A 22,925-nucleotide genomic window follows, 5' to 3' on the forward strand; every position below is an offset into this window, starting at 1 on the left:
GATACTAGTTGTAAAATGAACATTTTTCTCAGGTTTGGGAGGAAGGGCAGCGCGTGAATTCACAGCCAGTAACAGCATCAGCACGGAACCCCTTTGTCAGGCTGCCGCACCTCCGATCAGCCCGGCAACCACAGCCCTACAGGGCCCCCGCGCCCCCCGGGGCTGGATGAGGCACCCAGGCACCCCGCCGGGTCCCCCTCAGCGGGCCGGGGCCGCCATTTCACGGCCCGGGGCTGGCGGCGGGCGCATGCGCGGTGGCGGCCGGAGCACGTGCGGCCTCGGCAGTGCCCGGCCGCCTCGGGTAGTGCCGGGCCAGGGAGGACGGGGGGGGTTCTGCCCTGCGGCGCTTCCCCGTGGATTAAAAACCGCGTTTTTAGCAAAGAAAAGGGGCTCTGACGCGTTGGTGGGGCTGGTGAAGAGTTGGGGGCAAGCGGTGGGAGAGCAGGAAGGGGGGGGGGGTGGAGTGGTGGGGAGCGCTGCAGCAGGGTTTAGGGCTGCTGGGCATCGCGGGGTCTCGCTTTTGACTTGTGAAGGGCTCCGGGGCAGGGTCTGTGAGGAGCATCCCAAAGGTGTGGTGGTGCCTCAGGACCTGCTGTCATGGACGGAGATGCGGAGTACAGCAAAGGTAATGCAAGGCTGTTTTTTATTAAAAAAAAAAAAAAAAAAAACGCACCGTCAACAGCATGATCTTACAGTGAAATGTGATTTCAATCTTCTTTACCCCTTGTTTTTTTTTTTTTCCTCCCTCAAGTTGAAGATGTTGTGGGCTGCCATGTTGAAGATGCCGTAACATTTTGGGCACAGGTGAATTTCAAGAGCTGCTTGGTTTTAACTCAAATGCTGCATCTTACTTGCCCCCGATGGCGAGATTCTGTGGAAGCAAGAACAACTGGTAGCATTAAAGTCTTAAAAAATGTTAATTTAGATCTCAGAATTCTAAGTATTGCCCTACTTTAAACTGAATTTGGCTACTTCATCTTTCCTAAAGTATGAAAGGTAATTGTTTATCCGGCCATTTGAATTGTAGCTGTTCTACAGATAAATAATTCACAAAATACATAAAATATTCACAAATATTTTGTAGTCCCTATGCACAAAATAAAAACACGTGTGTAAGTATTTGTTATTAAATGCAGGGGGCAGCTGGAGCCCTGCTGGAGGTGATTCCCCTTCCCAAAGTGACAGCTGAGCCTTTGGGGCAGTTTCAGCCAAAATTAATAGGGAATTGGTTTGAAGATACCAGCTCTCTTCTAGTTTTGTGTAAATGGGTGGGAGGGCATTGGAGGAGGGGGTAGTGAGGGGGGGAAAAAAAGAGTAGTTTTCATTAATTGGTGTGGCAGAGAGGGGGAAGATCTAGAAGGAGCCCCTAGGGTTACCTTTTCTATTTGGTCTGCTGGCTGTATAACTATAAGTAGTGTATGTTAGGTGGCACCGCCTAGCTTGGAGCCAGTCAGAGGAGGTGCAGCCATTTGCCTTGTTAATAGGGATTAGGGGAGAGAGACCAAGCTTTGCTTCCTCTGTATATGTAACACCTCCTTTTTTTTTTTTTTAATATGTTTTTTTTTAAAAATAAAATATAATAATGATGGTTCATTCTCCTTTGGGTTCATACCCTGGGATTCTGAGACTCAGTTAAGGAGCCTTATTTAGCATTGTAAGGTATAAATGTTAGGAGTGGGCTTTTGAGGAGTATTTACTTGCGTTAATGCTTTGTTTCCTGCTCTGAACTCTGGATTTGTTGCTTTGAATTACAAGTAGGATGACATCTAATAAATGCCATGTTACTGGAACTGACAGTCTTAAGAGTGAGTGATTCAGTTACCCAGTTGTAATTGGAAAGACTGCTGCTTTCAGCTGAACCAAAGCCCAAGTCTTGCAAGTAAAGAAAATGAGGGGTGTGCCAAAGCTGATGTCTTCTAGTATTATGAAGAAAAAGAACACCAAATGCATACTGAAATTTGTGAGGCAGGATTGATAAATGAGATCTGCATGCTTCCTGCGAATCAGGTCATTAAACTTTTAAAAATGCTCTTGTGAACTATTTCTCTGGGGTATGTTACCTGCCTCTCATTCATTTATTTTTGAAAGAAAATGAGAGCAGGCTTGCAAATTCAACGAAAACATGAAGATCGAAAGCTTAAGGTGGGGCGTTACTTGTCTCAACAGCCGTGCAACTGTTTTGATTTAGTTTTTGGCTGTTGTAAGCCATCAAGCAACTATTAAAAGTGACAGTTAATAACTCAAGCCCTCTCTCCACACTTCTTAGGGTATCAGTAGATGTAATGACCTCTTGAAATTAAGTTGTGCGCTGGCAGAAGCTTGTCCTCGGGCTAATGCAATTTTTGGCAAGCCTGATTTTAGCAAGGTACGTAGGCTGAGTGTGTGTAGAGTTTCTCTGCCTGGATGTAAAAGCTTTAATTTTGTGCAGCTATTTTCTCAGGTATTTTCTTGTTCTTTAATTATGTTGTGGGCCATATTCTCTCAAAGATTTAAGAACTGCTGGCTTTCCTAAAGAAAGTGCTTGGTTTGTGTGAACAAGTCTTACTTCTTTCTACACTTCAGACTTCAATTAAATTATGCAGCCATATAATATATATAAATATATATATAAAACCACTCGGGAAATACTACAAGAAATATATATATATATAATGTTGAATTCTCTTGTTATCTAGCATACGTTATGGGTTATCTTTAACTAGAGGGTGGTGCTTTTTCAGGGACATGATTCGTTGCTCCATCTCAAAATTGTGGAAGATCCTATGAAAACCTGTAGTATTTAGCAGGCTAGGCAAAGTGCTCTTACGAGGATAACATATTTAGTAGCAGTTATATGATAAGTTAAGCTTGCCAAGAGTGGTAGTAACTTCTGTATTTTGTGAACTTCTGATGGCCTACTCCAAAATAAGGTTTAAATAAAATGCTTTCTTTGAACTGTTTGTGTGTGCAGGTAAATGACCTTCTGCATTCCTCTTGAAAAGGAAGAAAACACATCAATAGTAAACTCAGCACATTCGTGGGGTTCCTGGCATGTTCCGTAGTCTGGTTTACTAAGCTGTCAATGGCAGTAAAACGTTGTAGCTATACATTTGTAGAAAAAGGCATATTTGAACATGCTGTATCAAATACTGATATTTTTCTAGTTGTAAGGTACTGTTCACATTATTGTTTGTGGAGTAGAGGAGTGTATTTTTGAAGCAGCTAGCATATGCTGTTTGTGAGAGATAGGTTAGCATGCATTACTTTGTTTTCATGCTGCTGTTGGGAGAATTTTAGAAGTGTGAAGAGAAGATTTGTAATGTATTATGAATATCATCTGGAGGTATGCTTATGTTTTCAGAATGCAATTCCTGATCTTTTTTTCCTAATTTTCAGATTTATGGTGGGTGTTTTTCTGAAGACAGATGTTGGTACAGATGTATGGTACAGCAAGTGATCAACAATGAAAAGGCAGGAAATATATTTTTACTGTCTTTACTTTTTTATCAGCTTTCCATGCAGGAGTACAGAAATAGATGCAAGTCATCCTTCTTTGTTTTAACTTTGCTGTCTTAATACATTAAAAAAACAGTGAATATGCACATATGACACAAATTGAAGTGACCTGTTTATGTTGTTAAGCAATGCAATTCAATTTCAAACTTCTGAGAAGTGAAAATGGCAGTCTTTGTGTGACAGGTTAGCACTGATGCAAATGCACTGAAAGGGTTGCTCCTCAGTTTCAGGTAACTGACACAGATGGCTAATAGTTCCTATTTAAAACAATAATTCCTGAACAAGCTGGTTGGTTTGCAAACATCAGATTGCCTGAAATATTTTGATTTTAGGCAGGTGCCAAGCTGTTTTTTCTGACTTTGTTCCCTTCCTCTGAAAGGCATATACTAGGCTTAGTACAGAGGGTTCCGGTCTCTGCCTCAAATGTAGTACTTGCGTTGTGCACGTTTGTTAAAACGCTTACAGTTTCAGTTTTCAGCACACGTTTCTGTAGGAGGTTCATGTTGTAGCCTCTGCTTATTTACATTCTGTGTTGTTGCAGTGTCAGGTATTATACATTGACTATGGAAATTCAGAGGTTCTAAATAGATCCGAAATAGTTGAAATTCCAGCAAACTTACAATGTCCGAGCGTTGCCAAGAAGTACAGGCTCTGGGGACTGCGGATACCAGCTGATCAGAACTTAAACATGTTTGACCAGGTGAGTGACAGGTTTTGAATCATTGAGAGGATGTGCTTTGTAATAGATGATGCCACATACCAGCATGCTGTCACCAGGAGGAGTTCTTGAAGAGATGGGGGTTTAACCATGATATCAGGGCATGCTGTGAAGCACTGCCCGATGTCTTGCCCTGACCATGTTCCAAAAAAGAAAAGTGTTTTGTTAAAAATGAGTTCGGAATGTGCTGGGAGGTGACTTTAAAATATGCTTTTATAGTTTTGCAGGCTCAGGAACTGATGCCAACAGGACTGATAAAAGCTCAGCACCCTTGGTCTAGTTTTATTAGTTGTGGTCTCCTTTTCCTGGGCACCACTCATTTTCCTGTCTTAAAATCAGGCTTCTTCAGGCTTGTTGCTGGTACTGCCCATGTTTAACCAGCTGGTGACTTGAGAGCAGCAGTTGCCAGAAGAGCTGGACTGGCTGTCCTGCTTGCCTTGTCATATCCCTGTGCCATTCAGAGGACATCCTGAGACCCCATGTGTATGGTCTCCTCCCCTGTGGTCCCATTGGCTTTGCTAAATATGCTTATGACAGGTGAAAATCTGGTATTGATTCCCTGTTTTTATTTATTTATTTTTTCTTTTTTTTTTTCTCCCAGTTCTTGTTACTTGAGGTAAAGCTTTCTTTGCTGGCTCTGTGTTGTTTGAAACTATGACGCTTTCCTGCCTCCAACCTCTTCCACTCTTAATTTTAAGCAAAACCAGCATGTGTTTGGAAGTAGTTGAGCAGAAGGGAAAAACCCTCTTAGCAAGCTAACTTTTTGCCAGATGCCTTTTGAAGGTCTCGAGTGTATTTCCCAATCTTTCAAAGCTGTTGTGCTTTGTTATTACTGATGAAAATGACAGCTTCAATTCTGGCACTTTCTGATCTCTGAATGAGTGGTTTCAGTAAGGCAGATTTCAAGAAGGTAGGTGCACATAATAATTTACTCGTTGCTTTCTTCTCTTCCAGCCTCTGGACCATCTATTCAAAGGCTGTTAAACAATGTAATTCAGATATCTTTCCATGTTATTTTTTATAATGCTGTTAGATAGTTGGTCTGGTATCCTTTCAAAGACTTGGATAACCCTATGTTGCCAGCTTTGTTTGAGACTTGGTATGTCTTTGGACTCGTCACCTATAAATGATACTCAATTCTTTGGAGTTGAATATTGAGGGAGTCTTGCTGTTAATGTCCAGTCTGACTTTGACAGAGATTAGATCAGAGACGGTTGTCGTACGGATGCACCATTGTTTCAGAATAAATGTCTTAAAAATAGGAAGCTTTATTTTGTTCTGCTCTTTGGGCTTTGGTCTTAAACACATCTTTCATCTTTTTTTTTTTTTCTTCCATAGAAGAAATATGTCTGATTTCAACAATGAGCATTTAGAATGACCAGTGCACAACTTGAACATACTCTATTTTACAGGGGAAGAAGTTCTTGGCCAGCCTAGTTTTTGAAAAAGAAATAAAAGTACGAGAGAAGGTCAAGCAGAAGGATGGTATCATTATTGTACAGGCAGAATGTGAGAAAATAGACATTGGAGAAGAAGTGGCCAAGGCAGGGTTTGCTGAAAAATGCCGATCTCCAGGAAATGCTGAAGATGAGGAACGGAGAGAAGTAGATGTTACGCAAAACCACCATCAGAAGATAAAAGTCCCGGTTCCCCTGTGGGTGAACAGGCCTGGTCGTGCCCTGTGCAGCCGTCCAAGTGGGCTCTTCGACCCAGTGTCTGCCAGCACAAGGAGTGAGAACATTGCTGGGAACCGTATGTTTGGCACAAAGTAAGGCCGTGGGGTGTCAGGGAGAGGTTTGTGTGAGTGACCTGGTCAGCTTGGTTGCTGGGGTGTGTGTAGATGTGAAGATGGAGGGGAAAATGAGTATCTAACATACAAGGTGCATTTTCGGTCCTTCCAATGTCTACTAACACCGGTACTGAGTGGAAGGGAAGTATATGTGAGTCTGTGTGGTGGTTGTAATAGGGACATCAGTCTCTAGAAAAGCTGTTAGTGTTGTTGCGTGGTGGATAGCTTGTTCTCCCTCATTTGATTTCCGGGGAGACTTTTGTATATCTTAACGGGATTTTGAAAAAGAAGGAAGGGGTAGCAGCTATTACACAGAGAAGGAGATGCAGTGGGCCTTAGTTGGAAGCGAAAGTTGCAAGATATCAGGCCTCAGTTACAGGCAGTGATGTTTATGCATCTGTGTAATTTCCACACGCTTGTCCTTGAGACTCCTCCTAGCTATTCCCTGTTTATTTACTCGTATTAAAAACTCATTGGACACAAATGTGGAATGTAAAAGTACATTCACCTAGCAGGACAAACGTATTTTGGTTATTTATTTGTGTAGGAGTGTAGCAGTGTGTGCTTATAAGAAATAAAGCCAGCAATTGCAGTCTGAAGTAAGCTTTAGGGGATAGTGATGTCTCTGCAACTTGTAATTACATTGACAAGAGGTAGTGGTAAGTTGGCAGTTACAGTTGTCGGAAATCTTTTAAAATAAACTTGTCCTACAGTTGCTAGGATTGTCATAGCAACTGGCTGCTGAGGAAGACGTTTGTGGGTGGAAAAGATGGTGCTTGGCATTCAGAGAGGTGCAATGATGTAAGAAGTAATGTTCTTCCAAAAAATCCACCCCACAACATTCCCCCTCCAGCTGCCCCCCCTAAAAAAAATGGGTTATGTTCCATAATTTGAGCTTCTCAGACATTTTAATGAAGCTCCTGAGGGCGCGTCTTTCCACACACTAGCATAGTATTCCAATTCGTGTTACAATTAGATGATTTAGGCTATTCTGTGCCATTAAATACCAAATGAAGTGCTCTTCCAAAAAGTCCATGTTCATAGTGAAGTGCCTCATTGCGAATACTTGGAAACTCTTATCTCGGCTGTTTTCTGCATTAGATATGCTCCAAATCTGTTTCTTAAAGAGGCAAAAGTAGGGAGAACACTTGAATTATGATGGACATCGGCTTTTCTGGGTCTGCAGTGTGGTGCTGTAAGATGTTTTTTGGATAGGAAAGACATGTGATTTAGTGATGTGAAAACATAAGAAGGATTGTCTTCAAACGATGTGCGTATGCTGTTTTGTTTGTTTGTGTAATGGTCTCTGAAGAGTGGAGATGGGTAAAAAATGGTAAAGAATAAAGAGTAATTACGTAGATGCTTTTATAGTCTTCCTGTGTTGTTCTTTAGTTAGCAAAACTACTGTAGCATGAAAGAATGCACATCACAGTGGGCTATTTTTAATTTCTCTTAATTTTTTTTTAAAGGGAAAAAACGCTAGGTTCAGCCCCAGTGCTTCACAGAAGTTTGGCACAAGTAAGACCAGATCAGAAGCTGGCTGAAGAGATTGAAAAGCTTCAAGCAGAGAAAGAAGCTCTCAGAAAGGAGAATGTAAATCTCTTGAGGAGGCAGAAGGAACTAGAGCTGCAAGTTCAGCAGCTGAAAGGTGAACTTCAGGTATGTGGAATTGCAAAGAAGGTGCTTCTTTCCTGGTTGCAGATGTGGTTTCAGCATACTGCTGTCAGGGCTGCGCACTACTGTTTGGAATCCAACAGGATTGACTGGTTGACCAAAGACTCAGCTCCCACTCATGCAGGGAGATGCTGGCGATGTGTTACCACCTGTGCAGCAGTCCAGGCTGCCCTGACTTGGTGTGTGTACCAGGTTGCTGCTGCAGTTGCTGGTTTGGATCTAGGTGTTCCCTTTGAGCTTGGAGTTTTGCACTTTGTGTTGAAAAACATGCTTTGTTTATAAGGATGTTGTCCGCACCTTTTTTCATGACTTAAAGGCTAAAACAACTTTCTGGATGTTGGGCTGAAAATTCCAAAGCATCACAAAATCATAGCAGCTGTTGAATTTTAGGACTGGTAAAAATGTTTGTTTCCTTAATTGCTGCTTAATAGAAAAGATGCAGATACCACATGATTATGTTTCTTCCAGGGAAAGTTCCTACCAAATACTATGTGAGAAGCTCAGTACGTAGTTACCAGTAGGCTTAAAATTCTGCGTGTGATAAAAGGCAGTACAGAGAAGAGATTGTGTGAAAGGTTGTTGCTCTTGCGTGAGTTGAGAAAAATCTGCAAACTCTTACCTGTACAGATAAAAGAGGAAAATCTGCCATTTTACCAATCTATTTGACAATCCCAAACCTAAGATTGCTCAGAGCTCTTTCCAATTTTTTCTTGGGGTAATAAAACTACTCACAACCAACCAGCTTTGCTACGTGGTTACCTCTGCCTAGAATACCTCTGTTTCTACATACACTGCCTAACCTATTACAGTACAGATTCATCAGCTAAAGTTACTGTGTTTGTGTACTCCTCTGCAAACTAAATTTACAAACAACAGAATATGGGTCTGCAGCTAAGAAAAGTTACTTGAATTGAAGGAATTCTCAAAAGCATTTATTTTCTATATCCTGATGATTTTTTTAAGCTTCTTCCTACAAGGTTTAGTTACTTTCTTTTTGTGTTGACTGCAAGCAAGTGAGCTGCTTTAAAATGAAAGGTTGTGTATGTTTCTAAGCATGAGAATCTTTGCTCCCAGCTAAAAAAACTGAAGTAGGCAGTGATGTGTTTTAGAAGAGATGGTTGCCACTTTGAGGGGTACTTCAAAAACGCCCTACTGTCATGAGACTTTAAATGTTCATCAGTAAATACAAAACTATTTAAATCCTTCTGTGTAGTGTTTTTTTTTTTTTTTTTTTTTTTTTTTTAAAGATTATTTCATTACCTAAAATGGGGTTTATAAGAGCTCTTCAGTATCATGAGAGCAAGCACTTCTAACTTCAGGCAGTCCTTTGAGGAATACAGCCTAATGGGGGTTTTCTTGTTTTTACCTTTTGTTCTGAGGAAATTCTTTGTGGGAAGGTCGGGATGGTTGTACATACAGCAAGAGTTATTTCTGCACTGTTTTGAGGTGTGGGGTTATGAGAGTAAGGAGTTGAATGTGGTCCTGAACTTCCCTAAACTTTCCTTGCTGAAAAATTCCTATCTATTAAAAAAAAAATCCTTACTGTCTGAAACATTGCTAGCAAATGAGGAGTAATTGAAGAAATACACTTAAACACATCGCTACTGAAATGAAGAAAATGAACTGTCAATCTGTAAGAAGTTATTTAAAGAAAAAAAATCACATTGGTTTATGTCTTTCTAGGGATTTTGTTAGTGTTTCAAAGAGGTCTAGCTGTGTGTTTTTTTTTTTTTTTTAGACTTTTTAAAAAAAGTCTAAATTATAGTCCGCATGTTAGTAACCCAGCTGACTCTCTTTACCTCTCTTTCTGAAACACTGCTCCAAAATCAATGAATGATTCAGGGAGAGAAGGAAGCATCCAGGCAAACTGCTGAACGTTTTGAGGAAACCTTCTGTAATTACATTGGAACAAAAATGAGAAATTTGGCTGCTAATGTGAAAGTATTGAAAGAAATTAGGTACGTATTTGTTTCTAAAAGAGTACATTTGGCACTGACCTGTTTATCTCTTGAAAGCATGCTTTTTGTTTCCCAGGTTCTTTCTTAAAACACAGCCTTTTTTTTTTTTTTTATACGGAGCTTGGGAAAAACCCTTTCGCAAGACCAAGGCTGAAACCAAAGATTTTTGTCACAACAGAATTTGTGTTACCTGCTTCTGAATGCTCATCAAATGACTTCAGTTAACTACTGGTTCTTTGCCATGGCTGTTGTGAAGATCTTTCTATTCCGTCTTAAAGGAAAATGCTCATTAGTAAATGCAGCTAATTGTTAAAAAGTAGCTGGGCAGTCACAAGTTGCCTCAGGTTTCTGTATTGCTGATAGAGATGTCTCACTGGGTAGCCAAACTTGCCCCTCAAGTTTTAAAAGAAGGGACAAAACCTTTAAGAAGGCTTAAGAAGTCCTTTAAGAAGGACTACATATAGTATACATTGGTTTATATGTTTGTGACAGATGAATGAAGAAATTACTAGGGGAAGAAATGAGACAGAAGAGAAATTAAGAGCAAGAGAGAACTTCCATGTACAGTCATGTTAATACTGAGGTATAATGAATGTATCCTTGGTACTTCCTCCTTCCTCAAAAAAGGGATTTAACAGCTGAGTGAGTCAACTTGCTGCTACTGCCTTGTGGAAAAAACTAGGTTAACATGGCAGGTGCTATCTCAGGATCCTTATGTTGAAGAGGTCTAAATAGCATTGAGTTCAAAATGCTTGAGTTCCGGGGGAAAAAGTGTTCTCTGGGTACAATGCTGTTTCTTCCTTACAATTCAGGCACGCCAAAAAGAATGCTGGCTTTGGGGAGCAGCTTTCACAAGCCATAAAAGTGGTTACAGAAGGATGTCTCACTGTTCCGTGTTCCTTGGAAAAACTTCAGAAGCTTTGGACAGAGTATGACTTGGCTCAAGAGATGATTCAATTATGCAAAAACGTGGTAGGTTGGAGTTTTTATCACAAGCGCTGTAGTTTAATAGCAGTTGACAGAGTATTTTAGTCTTGTATGTGTAGCTTGATACCATGAGCACAGAATGGAAACCTCTGCTCTCTGCCAGGTAACATCAGAGCTTTGCTACCTTTATCACAGCTGTTATATTTATGGAGTGTTATCTTTCTGTTAAATGCAGACTTTTTGACACCCACAATTTTTATAAAGAGATCAGAGCATGGTGGCTAAAGGGTTTATTTTCTGTAATAGTTAAAAAAAAAAAAAAAAACACAACACTTTAGCTGTACAGCTGCTGTATCCTTAAAACCTTTCATAAAGGAGCATGCCAGTACACTACATGCTTCCCTCCCATGGAGCTGTGCCGGGAGAGCAGTATGCAAACGGCAGTTCTATTGGAAGATAGGCTTGTACAGGGGAAAGATGCCATCTAGTGTAGCTTTCCAGCAGCAACAATCGGCACAAGCCTGCCTGGGTACGTAGAAATGGCTGCGATGATAAAAATGCTTATGTACCGTAAGGTAACATAAGGAGGTGCTGCTTTTGAGAACAGGAGGGCTGCCTGCTCTGTGGCAGGTGTTGTGGCAAGGCAGGGAGGGGAAGGTAACTGTGCAGCTGGGACTATGACAGCAAATACCTACAAGTATTTTCACCTATAACCTAAACCCTTTTAAACATCTTTGCTTAAGAGGAATTGCTGCATTGCACTAAGTTTAATAGCTCAGGAAATGGACTAAAAATAATAAGTCGTGGAGAATTGAAATAAGTTCTGTTTTTGTTGTTTCTGCAGGGAAAGGTATTAAAACATCTGTAGCATGACATGTTCAGATGCTGTACGTGAAAGTTATTTTTTTTTTCTTATTTACTAAAAAATAAGTTAAATGTTAAAACACGACAGCATTAAGCTGTTAATACACGCAGTATTTTGGCCTTGCCCTGTATAGGCCAGTAATGTACAGAAGAATAGCTAGTACTTTTTTTTTTCCTTCTCTGAGTTGACAGCCCTGACAAGTAGAATTCTTCTGTGAGAAACATTGTGAAAAGAGATCTCATTCTTGAAGAGTGCTTGAGGTTTTTCTGATGGACAAATTTGTTGGAATATGTTAGACTGTCTTGATATTTCCATCCCTTTTAGTTGTGAATGGCAGCTAACAATGAAGTTCTGTCTGTAGGATGCGTGATAGTGTGTTACACTATAAAAATAGTTGAAATACTGAAAAAGGCAGCACTATGCTTTTCCATGTGTTTCTTTAGCCATGTCTTTGTGTTGGGGAGGTGTGACCTCCTATGGCCTGGCTTTGTTTAGAAGTGAATCCCTTCCTCCACTTCTGACATTGTTCTTGCTTGCCTAAACTTAAAGTGTAAATGAAGGGCAGCACAAAATCTTAAGACTTTTCAAGAACATGCCGTGGTTTTTAAAAATTCCTGCTGTCTGAAGAGGGAAAGTTGTCATGGTAGTGTCACAACTACTTTAAATTGGGAAATGTAGAGAAGACAGGAATTCTGTCAGGTATCCCCCAGAGCGCCCAAGAACTGCAAAGCATTTGCAAATGGGAAAGTGTGCTTAAGTGTCGAACTCCCTGAAGATATATATATATTTTTAAGGTGGATTGGTAGTAGCTGGAAGCAGGACATTTCAAGGGTCTTGTAGAACTCGTCTCAAGTATTCTGAAGATTTTGGGAGGTGAAGTGTGCATAACATGAGCTTTGGTGGCATCCTGCTAAAGCTAGGGTAATTAACCTGAAATAAACGAGTATCTTGTGCTACGAATGTTGTCCTGTTTTTAGCATACAGCGTGCTTGTTTTTTTTCCCCATGAGAATCATTTTTAGTTTAAAATCTATTCTATGTGCTGTAACGTGCCATAGAGTCTTCGTTGAGGTATTTTCAAATATAAGAAGTGTCCAAGATGCACACGGTAAAATGGTGTGCTTAGTATTCTACTTGTCATCCCTTCTTAAATTATGTTGGCTACAGGTAGGATAACAAATACTTTTGATTGTGACACCAACATATTTGGTTGCACAAAATTTGTTTCCTGTTTAGTTGAAATGAGGCACCCTGTGTACAGGAAGCCCAGTGAACCCAAACAGATGGGTGAAATAGCTGGCTATTAAACTATAACAGACTGTTATAACTCTGCTTAGCTGTCAATTTAGCTGTCAAAATTGGCTTAAAAAAGTTAAATCTTGCTCTTTGGTTGCATAAGCATTGTATTATTCCTTTAACCTCCCTCTCTCCTTATCCCAAGTCTCATTTGTTTGTAAGCTCTGAGTACAGGAAGGATATGTACTCAAATTGGCGGAATACTGGTGCTGATCACTTAACCAGCTCTCTTACAAAGCTTTACTGGCAGGATGGGAGCTTTACAGATGAAGAAACACAAATGATTAAAGTTGCCCTAATAGCAATGTAGGCGAATAACTCAGTGTGTATATGTAACATAAATACTGTATGTTCAGACATTGCAGTATTTTATGGAGTGTTGCTGAATTTATGGTTCAGAACTAGAAACTGATTCGAGATTCACTTTATTGAAGACTGTAGTATACGTATAATAATATACTTATTATTTAGTTGTTAATTTCATTTAAAAAGAAAAAGTTGGGAGCAATTAATGAGGGTGCTGATGCCAGAGCTAGTTTTAACTTTTTAATATACTGCAAAGTAGTGATCTGCACTAAAGAAAGCCAAAAACTGAGGTCAAAAGTAGAAATAGGCTCAAAAAGCAGATTAGAAAGTATCCATGGAAGGGGGTGTATCTTTATCTTGAGGTCATTAACACAAGAAAGCACTGATGAGGTGACTCCATGATGCATATCCTACTTTTACAGTCTTTTGTAATAACCCCATTGCTGGAGCTCTCTGAAACGAGATGGTAAGGTGGATGGGCGCTTGGCATGACTGGGTCTGGTGGTTGGGTGGAGGTGTTTTTTGTTTTTTGTTTTTTAATTTGTTGAAGGGTATGAGATCGATTGAGACACAGAATAAATCTCCTAGGTGTAGTTTGAGAAGTCTTCATCCTGTTCTAAAGGAGTTTTAATTCTACTGCCCACCATTGTCATGAGCTTGAGTCTTTGCAGAATATTGCTATAAACATAAAATGCTTTCTTGTAAAATGCTTCTAAAATACTTAATGCTTTCTGAAGTTATGTAGCAGGTGTTGTAAGAGGCATGAACTGTTGTGTGTACCCACTTAAATGGCAGACTGAGGCAGGAGACTTGTCCTGTGACTCTTGAGCTATGTGTTGACTTCTGGGAGTGTCATTGTGTTTTGGAGACTGTTGAATTTAGTTAGTTTTTGGACTAGTATTACCTGGAATTTGGTTGCTTGATTGAGTATTTTACTGCACTTAAGTCTCCATTGCTTTAGTTTTTGGAGCAATGGTTTGCAGAAATTTGTCTTGGAAAGTGTTCTTTACGTCAAGGCATCCATATATATATATATTTATGCAGTGTGTTAAATATTCTTTCTCAAGCTGGCTCATGTCTTACATGCAAAAAACAGCAAGAAGTCTGTAAAAACTGTGTGCGCTTTTGGTTACCAGAGATGTCCAGAAAGTGCAGAAGTATCTATTAAATAATTTTGTTGTTGTTCTGCCTATTTATTCTTTGCCTTTTTTTTTTTTTTTTTTTTTTTTTTTTAAACTGCAGACACTATACTTTGTGTTTAACTTCTATGGTAGAATTTAATTCACTGATTTTTATTATTTAGTCCATTACTGTCTGGCTGAATAATACCTGCTCAATTGCTAGTCTGGGTTTTAAGGTTTAAAATGGGATATGCTGCAACCGAGGCTTTTATTCATAGCTAGTTTGTCCATCTTTCACTTATCATCCATTGGATCTAATTCCTTTATCTGTTACCGACAGAAGGTTTCTAGTCTCTTATTTGGATACTTACAAACTCTTGATTTACTCATCTTCCAAGCTTTCATGGGATAAAGTAAATTCAAAAACTCTGAACCTGTTTGTGTATACATATTCATATTAGAGATGCATTATATTTATATCATATATTTTGTTAGAGTAGATGTCAAAAGCAAATTAGTTTTTTCATTCATTTTCATCAGTTGTGTACTATATATTTTGCAGGGTTACCACTTTTTTCTGTCACTCTGAGTAGGGGGAATTTGGGTGTGCTCATCTGCTTTTCCTTCTGCATAGGATGAAAGAGATGAATTGATAATCAAGAGAAATGAGGTGCAACAGAAGCTGTACTCTGCAGTTAATGAATTTATTTCAGAAGTGGATCAGCTGTTCCTCTCTGAGCGCTCAAGAATGTTGCAGGTAGGGCAGGAACTTTTTACTGATTCTGAAACACTGAGAACCTTTGGAGATGTTTCTTAAGTGTTAAATGCTTTATAGTTAGGGACCTTAACAGCAGGAGATGAAGCTTTAGGTTACGCTTCTGAGGTAAGTTGTACATCTGATGCCTGTCGCTCTCAAAATTACTTGTGGTCGTGGTCTTCGGGATGTTTTGTTTCTGAAGCAAATTGTCTTGGGTTTGGGCAAGTGTTTTCTCTTACTGTGCCGTGTTTGGTGACTAACAAATTCACAAAGCACAGAAAACTTAGATGGCGAGCACTAGAGAGAACCTACAGTTAACAAGTCAGTGCGTTTCCTGGTTGGGTTATAAGCTTTCCTAGCTCTTTCTGTTAAGTTGGCTGTGTAGTTTGGACTAGTATGGCAAAGTGCAGAGTGGTTAAAGCATTTTTTGTCTAAGGGACACATTAAACAGTACAGAATGTCACGTCAATACTGGGAGTCATCTTCTCTCTTCCCTCTGACTCTCCCCCTCCCTTCTCTCCTCCTCCCCTTCTCTAGCTCAGTGAACCCAACAACAGAAAGTGGGGGAGTAAATGAGGAGATGGGCTCTGTAGATGCAGTAGGAACTCTTGAAAATTAGTCTCACCGATGGTAGGACTATCAAACTGGTGTTCTGGGCTTTGTTATTAGAAATAATTTTTCTTCTTCGTTTTAACTTCAGAAATACTGCTTGCTTTTATTTTGATCGTGCAAGCGTTTTTGGAGAGGTTAGCAATAGTTTTAACAGCTTGTCTGCACAAACTCTAGAGGCTTATTCGCCCACGCCTGTACAAGCTTGGGTTCCTATGGAAAAACACCCCCAGTTACAGGCAGCGTGCAGAGTTGTGTAAGGTTGGAGCAGTATTAATAGAAGTAAAGTGTGGAATTATTTTTAAACACCATTCAAATACATTTTGATGCACCTATTTTTGGCGCTAGTCTGATATGCAGATGAGCATCTAACTAGAAAAGAGTTTGGATGAGTAGCATTTCATGGCTTTCTGTCACTGGAGACCCGGCATAGATCCTGCTTCTTCAAACAGGAAAACTGGTGTGTTTTTAGTGTGTGTTTAAAGGTTATGCTGTGCTCATCCACTAGGTGGTAGACATTAAACATCCTCTGGATAATTGTACTGCAGTGAAATTGTATTTTTTTTTTTTTTTTTTTGAAATACTTGAAGGAGTACTGAAACATGTCTGTGTGTTAAATTAATTCTGTGCTTTAGCTTAATGTGTTGAAGGTGTTCCCCTGTATTAGAAGCTAGATGATCAGAATAGCTTTCCCAAATGGAACGGAAATAACCTCTTTGACAAAAATCAGTGAGGACCTTACTTACTGTGTTTCAGAGCTGAGGAAGTCACACTTGTGCTGTCCTAGAGAAAAGAACATTTTTCAATGTGTCTGAGAACAACGGGAGCTTGGGAACTAATGCCTGTCTCACTGAGGTCGTGCATTGCAAACCCACCCCATGGCACATTTCTTCTGACTTATGTTTTATGCTTTCCAGTAAGAGCCATTGCTGGGCTGAACTACTGACAAACTCCAAAAGTTTCAGTCTCAGCTGAGTCCAACTGACTGGGACTGAAACAAGCCGTTGGGTTTAGCTGCCTGTTTTCCAACTGGTAATATTACATTGGTTAAGAGGAAAGGTGAGAGTATGGATGCGTATGTAAGTTACTCCAAAGCAGGGTGGGGTGTGAGCTGAACAGTTAGTTGTCAGCTGTTCCATGTTAGCTGCCTGTAAGCATGTGTTTCCTCTGCTGCACAGTAAGCCTATGGTAGCTTGTTGCTTCTATTTTGAGTTGTCACGCTTAGCAGACGGGTTTGTGTACATGCGGGCCATTGAGCAGTCTGTATGGTAACTTGTTATCCTACTGATAAAGGTATTAATGCGTTGGGGAGGTATGTTTACGTGGAAGATAAATGGGAGGAAATAGGGCTTAACTTACAAGACTCTTTTCCTTGAGGATGGTATGATGGAATACATACAGGTGCTCTTCTGGTGTGACTAGTTTTTGTAAACCTGAAAGACATGGAATATTATTAAAAACAAAAACAAAAGCAAAGGTTTGTCTGGTGAAGTCTCCTTTTCTAGGGAGAATTTTACCTCTTGAGCTGTAGCAAGTTGTATGCAAACATCATTGCAGCTCAAATATTTTTGAGCATGAGCCGTTCTACCCAGTTGCATGGAAGGCTGCTTTCTGGTGCATTATAAACTGAATCCCTTCTTGCTCTTTGTCCTAATGAGCATAACTTCACAGTTCAGCCCATAAGGTAGAAGAGACTAGAATACGAATGACATGATATGATCTGCTAAGCTTTTTGTGGTGGTTTTTCTTTGTGTTTTGGAGGGAGAATCGGGCTCTGTAATGCGAGATCCTTTTCTGCATTATGTTTTCTGATAGATGTGCTGCCACTAGATATGAAAGTGGAATCTAAAAAATCCTTCACTTAATGCAGAAAGAGGATTTTGTAATAGAAGTAATGTTAAGTCAGGAAGTAGTACCAAGTCTTTCTGCATTAGATGTCTTGATTTTTATCTATAGTATACTGTCACAAAGTTCTTTGGGCTTGCAAACCTGCTGTTTTTGTTTGCTGTATTTGATGCACAGGAATTGTCTGTTTCTCTGGAGATGGTTTATGGTCAAGTTTGTGAAGTGAATGACTCTGAGGAGGTGTTTCAACAGTTCTTTAAATGGAAGTGTGCTGAAATGGAGGAGTTCGTTCACATCAGAAATGATACAGATGCTGCTTTGCAAATTCTCATTGACTTGTTCCGTGGTATCGTAAAGGTAAGTCAAGTAAGTCCTCTTCTCCTGGCACAGAAAAAGATGAAGCATGACATTGTATCTCACCAAGCTTGTGTGCAGCAGTTGTTAGTAGGGACACCTGTCTGTGGCAGGGAGCTTGTGCATATGAGCAGTGGAACTGAATGTCAGCGCCTTGTTGCAGGGGGAGAAGGTGTGTGTTGAAGAGCAGAGTGCTAATTTATCTCTGCGCTTAGCATACCTTTGCGGTGAGCTGGTACCAAGTGAGGGTTTATGCTTTCCTGTGAGAGGATGTCTTTTGTCTAAAGATCAGTGTTTTTATGCAACTATAACTCTGTCTGATATATCTAATACTCTATCTAATTAATCCTTATGTGACTGACATACTTTCATTAGGCCCTTCAAGTAGCCTTTAGATAGAAATATTTAAGATTTTAAAAGGTGCTAGTTCATAAATACTGCTAAAAGAGATGAAAGAGCACTGTAAATGAAGACTTAACGTTATTGGAGAAGCCAATCTGACTCAAAATTGTCTAGATACAAGTTGCAGGCAAATACATAATATTTTTCTCATTTGAAATACTGAATGTGGAGAACTTATGCAAATAAATTGTCCACTTTTATTTGCATTTCCTACAATATTTGATGCTGAAATACCACACGGATGCTTGGGCTCCTTTAATCTGAGTTGTAGAAATGTGGGAGCATTGAAGCAAGTACGTCTGTACATGGTATTTATCTTAAAAGGAGGTAAACCATGGAAGGTTATCATTGAGTGCTATTTGTAAAGAAGGTGCAAAGTTGGGAAGTAACTTTCTCGCTGTTCTGCTTCACAGAATCACAGAATAGTCTAGGTTGGAAGAGACCTCCAAGATCACCGAGTCCAACCTCCTACCTAACGCTAACAAATCTTCCACTAAACCATATCCCTAAGCTCTACATCTAAACGTCTTTTCAAGACCTCCAGGGATGGTGACTCCACCACTTCCCTGGGCAGTCTATTCCAGTGTCTAACAACCCGTTCGGTAAAGAAGTTCTTCCTAATATCCAGCCTAAACCTCCCCTGGTGCAACTTGAGCCCATTCCCCCTCGTCCTGTCACCAGGCACGTGGGAGAACAGACCAACCGCCACCTCGCTACAGCCTCCCTTCAGGTACCCGTAGAGTGCAATAAGGTCACCCCTGAGCCTCCTCTTCTCCAGGCTGAACAGTCCCAGCTCCCTCAGCCGCTCCTCGTAAGACTTGTTCTCCAGGCCCTTCACCAGCTTCGTAGCCCTTCTCTGGACTCGCTCGAGCACTTCCATGTCCTTCTTGTACCAAGCTTCTGTGCTTGGTACCTGTGTTCTTGCTGAGTTTTGAATTCTTAATCTTACTGAGAGGATTGTAAGCTGCTCTTTCTTTATTCCTGCAGACCCAGCTTCCTTGATTGCCTTTTCTGTTGCACTTATGTGTAAATATTCTCAGATAGTATCAGTGTAACCTTCCTGCCCAGGTGAATTGTGCATAATCCAGCAGTGTTGTATCATTTTGTAGTGAACAGATTTTTGCATTTTGTGGTACCCAGACCATTTAGAGTGGCCAGATCTTGTTAAGAGTAATGGTGTGCCTTAACCTCATGGTAAATACTGTTCAGTAGCAGCGTAGTCTTGGTGCATGTTGTGTGCAGCATAATGTTTATGAATTACTTGCAGATATTTATAACCATGTCAGTTATTAGACTGGGAAAACGTGCAGGTGGGTTTGCGTGATTGCTGTGTGCAGTTCAAAGTGCTACTTTGCAAGTATGCAAGTGACTGAAGTACAAAAGTGACTAAAGTTTGCTAATGTAATGATGAACTCATTTACCTGTTTTAAACCTGAACTTTTCCATGAACAATTCAACTTCTTGCTTGGTGAATCGTGGCTACATCAGTTCTAGAAATTGCTATCTCACTCAAGTGTCAGGCAGTTAAAGGTGATATTTCACAGAAATTCTGAATAGGTTTCCATTAGTGCTCATTCTTTGTATTTTTTTTTTTTTGCCTGTTCTTGCTGTCTTCTTGCTAAGTTTTAACTTTCAGTTACATGGCTGTTTTTTCTTCTTTGAAGTGTTTTGACCTGTCATCAGAAGCATCTTCAGATTTAGAGGAAGTGGCTGTCAATGTGGATGAAGTTCTCAAAAACGTTGAGATGAGTATTTGCAAAGAACTGAAGACTGACTTAACAGTAAGTTCTAAGCATTTCTGTATGTTTTATACATCTTTGATTTCAGTTTAAGGCTTCTCTTGATGTACCAGACAAGTTTGTTCACTACAGAACAGCATTTTTTTTCTTTGTGGAAGTATGATTAAAAAGTCACTAAGGTTGCTCCCTAGAAAAGAATGTTTTCCAGGCAACAGGCAGAGGACAGATTGGGGTTATGGGAACTGAACTCTGTGACTTAGTTAACTAAGAGATACTCAGAAAATGGTGCTTCTCTCTGTATGCAAAGAGAAGGTCATACATTTCTTTGAGCTGCTTTGAGTTTTGGTGCTTGTGCTGAAAATATAGATAAGTTTCTGTTGCATCATGTGGATGATTATGATTAAATTTTCTATTTCCAGTCTCAGTGACAAAATGCTATACATCTCCTTTTTGCATAGAGCAAGTGTTTTTGCCTCACTGGGAATCTTTTTCTGATGCTTGTGTTAACTTTTTCTCTAGTTCTTTACCTTTCCTGTTCAGTGTTTCCTTGGTTCTCTTTTGCTGACTATTCAAGGTACTTGCGTTGTCTCCGCAGTGAGCCCCTTTTGTGCCAGAGAATGATCAGCAAATGTTGAATTTGTCCTCTAATCACAGAACAGCACACCAACAGTTTAGCCTGCTTCTGAATGCTATCTGCAACAGAACCAGCAACTCCTTTGCCAGACAGTTTGCTTACTTTGATGTTCCATATCTATTAAACCATTCTATCCTCAAAAACATTAAATGAAAAAAATTCCTTTATAGCATGTGGAATATGAAATGGATCCTCTGCATGGAAGTGCTGATGAATTTTATTTTCCTGAAACTATTGGATGAACTCTTAGACTTGCTAATTTCTCCTTTCGTCATCTTTAAGAAGAGAAAAAACTGATGGATGAATTTTTCCAGTAACAGTGGAATTTCTCAGTAAAGGTTTTACATATGGAACCTTGATTGTATGAATGGAGACTGACTCAATCTTTAATACCATTCTGTGTCTATAATTCAATCCAGGAACACGCTGAGGTGGAGAAGGGAATAATTATGAGTGCATACAGTAAAGTTGTGCATAAAGTTCGTCAAGAGCAGGATCTGATCACTGTCATACAGAACAGATACTTGGCCAGCATTGAGGTTAGTTTATGCCTTATTTCTGTCACACTGACATGTATTAGTAGCACTTTCTGACACTTCCTTAAAAGATTCACTTTTCTTTTTTCTCTTTAATTTTTATAATGGAAATTCTAGGTCTAAGTTGGTGGTGAGAGGTTGGTTGGGTTAAAGTTTGAGAATAGCAGTTGTGCGTTACCTCAGCCAAGGCTTTGTTTCAGCTAAATACAAAGCGTGGTGTGTTTGTGTGCTTTTCTTTTCCTTTTTTTTTTTTTTTTTTTTTTTAATGGTGGAAGCTGGAATCTCTGGATTCATTGCAAATCTGCAGTATGTAATTGAAGGGAACTAAGATTAAGTAGAGTGTCTTCCAGGAGATTGTTAATGCCATTAAAACCAAACACAGTAAAACACTATTTTGTGGGGAAAAACTCTGAAAACTGAATTCAGATAGGCTTAGGGCACTTTCTCTAATGTATTGGATTAAAGCATATTAAAATAGAATGCTTGAATGTTTTTCTGTTTTTTCCTAGTTCAAAAAACAAGCTGAGGAGTGGCTGAATAAAAGTCCTAATATTGACAAGTTATTATCAATTAAAAAAACTGTGAAAAGCTTGAAGGCCCATTTAAGATGGAAACTGGCAGAAAAGAACAACCTCGAGGAAGTATGAAAACGTTACAGTTTTTGTTATTACAGATTCGTTTAGGAACGTGAACTTTGTCCAGATCAGTGGTAACTACATGGAACAGTTTGTACCTTCTGTGCTTCAAAGATACGTTCTTCAAGTGTCCCTTCAGTCAAGACGTAGTTGCTTGACCTGAATTTGCTTTAACTTTATGTAGACATTTTTTCAGTCCCTAGCCACACTACTGATGCATTTAACTAGCTGCGTGAGGAGCTAAATACCTGCATTTCCTTCATGTCAAGCTAGGAACTGCAGTTAGGTAACACTATCTTAAAAACCATGGGAAATCCTTCACAAAAGGCAGCAAGGCAGCTGCTGTGAAGTCTGGGACAGCTCTGGAAGGAGCCCTTCTGGGACGGAAAGGGGTCCCTCTGGTGGCCGTCACTGCACGTACTGCGTGTCTGCTCCTGCTGTTCTTACCCTGCCGCTTGTGTGATTTGCTTTTTCTGTAATGCGTCTTACACTGATCACTCTGAAGGGTGATACCTGTGTGCGTAGTGCTCACTTTACTGGAGCTGGTCTGTCTTACCTCTTCTGTTCGAGTGTGTAACAGCAAGTAAATTAGACTTACACCTTAACCTACAAAGCTTTCCCTATGAGCCACGTCCACTTTGTTCATAATGCGTGTACCTCCCTTTTGGAGGCAGAAATCAATGTCTGTTCCAATCTATAGGGTTCCCCCTTCCCCCTCAAAGAAGTGGAAATAATGTAAATACTGCCTTTAAATCAAATAAACAGCACTGGTGCTGTCACAGATGCATAGATCACACATTAATTACTCTTGAGATGCTTAAGGAAGGAAAACATGCATGTGTGTCTTTGTAAGCGTTGTGAAGGGGCAGTGAGCTTCCAGGAGGCATTTAAAATGAGGGACATCGATGAAAGCCACTGGTAAAAGGGTTCCTAACAAATGGGGTGGCATGAGGTGAATGCGCACTTATGGAAGAAAAAAGTAAATGAATTAAGGAACCTAGCTTTGCTGGTAGATGTACGATGTTTCTGTTATGATTATATGGGGTCAGCTATTTTTTTAAAAAACAAAAAAAAGCTCTTTGACTTAAGAAACAAGTAGGCAAAGGGCTAGAACATGTTGTCTGTTATGTAAATAAATGGTGCACCTTTCTGTGTGATCAGGTTCTAAGAGAATCTCTTGGGTTTCCAGGATGGAGGCTGAAACTTGGGAATGCATTTAACTCCGGAACTGTGATGCTGAAACTGCTTTTTAATCCTGATTTAGTA

General features: G+C 39.9%; 1 protein-coding gene across 1 annotated transcript in view; it reads left to right on the plus strand.

The window, feature by feature from the left end:
- Window positions 1-243: 243 nt before the first annotated feature.
- Window positions 244-22,925, plus strand: part of STK31 (serine/threonine kinase 31) — a 35,857-nt gene continuing 13,175 nt past the window's right edge. The window contains exons 1-15 of the mRNA XM_035319318.1: window positions 244-301; window positions 535-625; window positions 752-804; window positions 2,267-2,365; window positions 3,376-3,450; window positions 4,037-4,195; window positions 5,626-5,981; window positions 7,472-7,661; window positions 9,519-9,634; window positions 10,447-10,606; window positions 14,783-14,905; window positions 17,537-17,716; window positions 19,780-19,896; window positions 20,908-21,027; window positions 21,534-21,665. Of these exons, the coding sequence (XP_035175209.1) occupies window positions 598-625; window positions 752-804; window positions 2,267-2,365; window positions 3,376-3,450; window positions 4,037-4,195; window positions 5,626-5,981; window positions 7,472-7,661; window positions 9,519-9,634; window positions 10,447-10,606; window positions 14,783-14,905; window positions 17,537-17,716; window positions 19,780-19,896; window positions 20,908-21,027; window positions 21,534-21,665 (1,908 nt within the window). The 5' untranslated portion in view covers window positions 244-301; window positions 535-597. The remainder of the gene's footprint in view (window positions 302-534; window positions 626-751; window positions 805-2,266; window positions 2,366-3,375; window positions 3,451-4,036; window positions 4,196-5,625; window positions 5,982-7,471; window positions 7,662-9,518; window positions 9,635-10,446; window positions 10,607-14,782; window positions 14,906-17,536; window positions 17,717-19,779; window positions 19,897-20,907; window positions 21,028-21,533; window positions 21,666-22,925) is intronic.

The sequence above is a fragment of the Oxyura jamaicensis genome, chromosome 2 (genome assembly GCF_011077185.1).
Source record: "Oxyura jamaicensis isolate SHBP4307 breed ruddy duck chromosome 2, BPBGC_Ojam_1.0, whole genome shotgun sequence".
NCBI lineage: Eukaryota > Metazoa > Chordata > Aves > Anseriformes > Anatidae > Oxyura > Oxyura jamaicensis.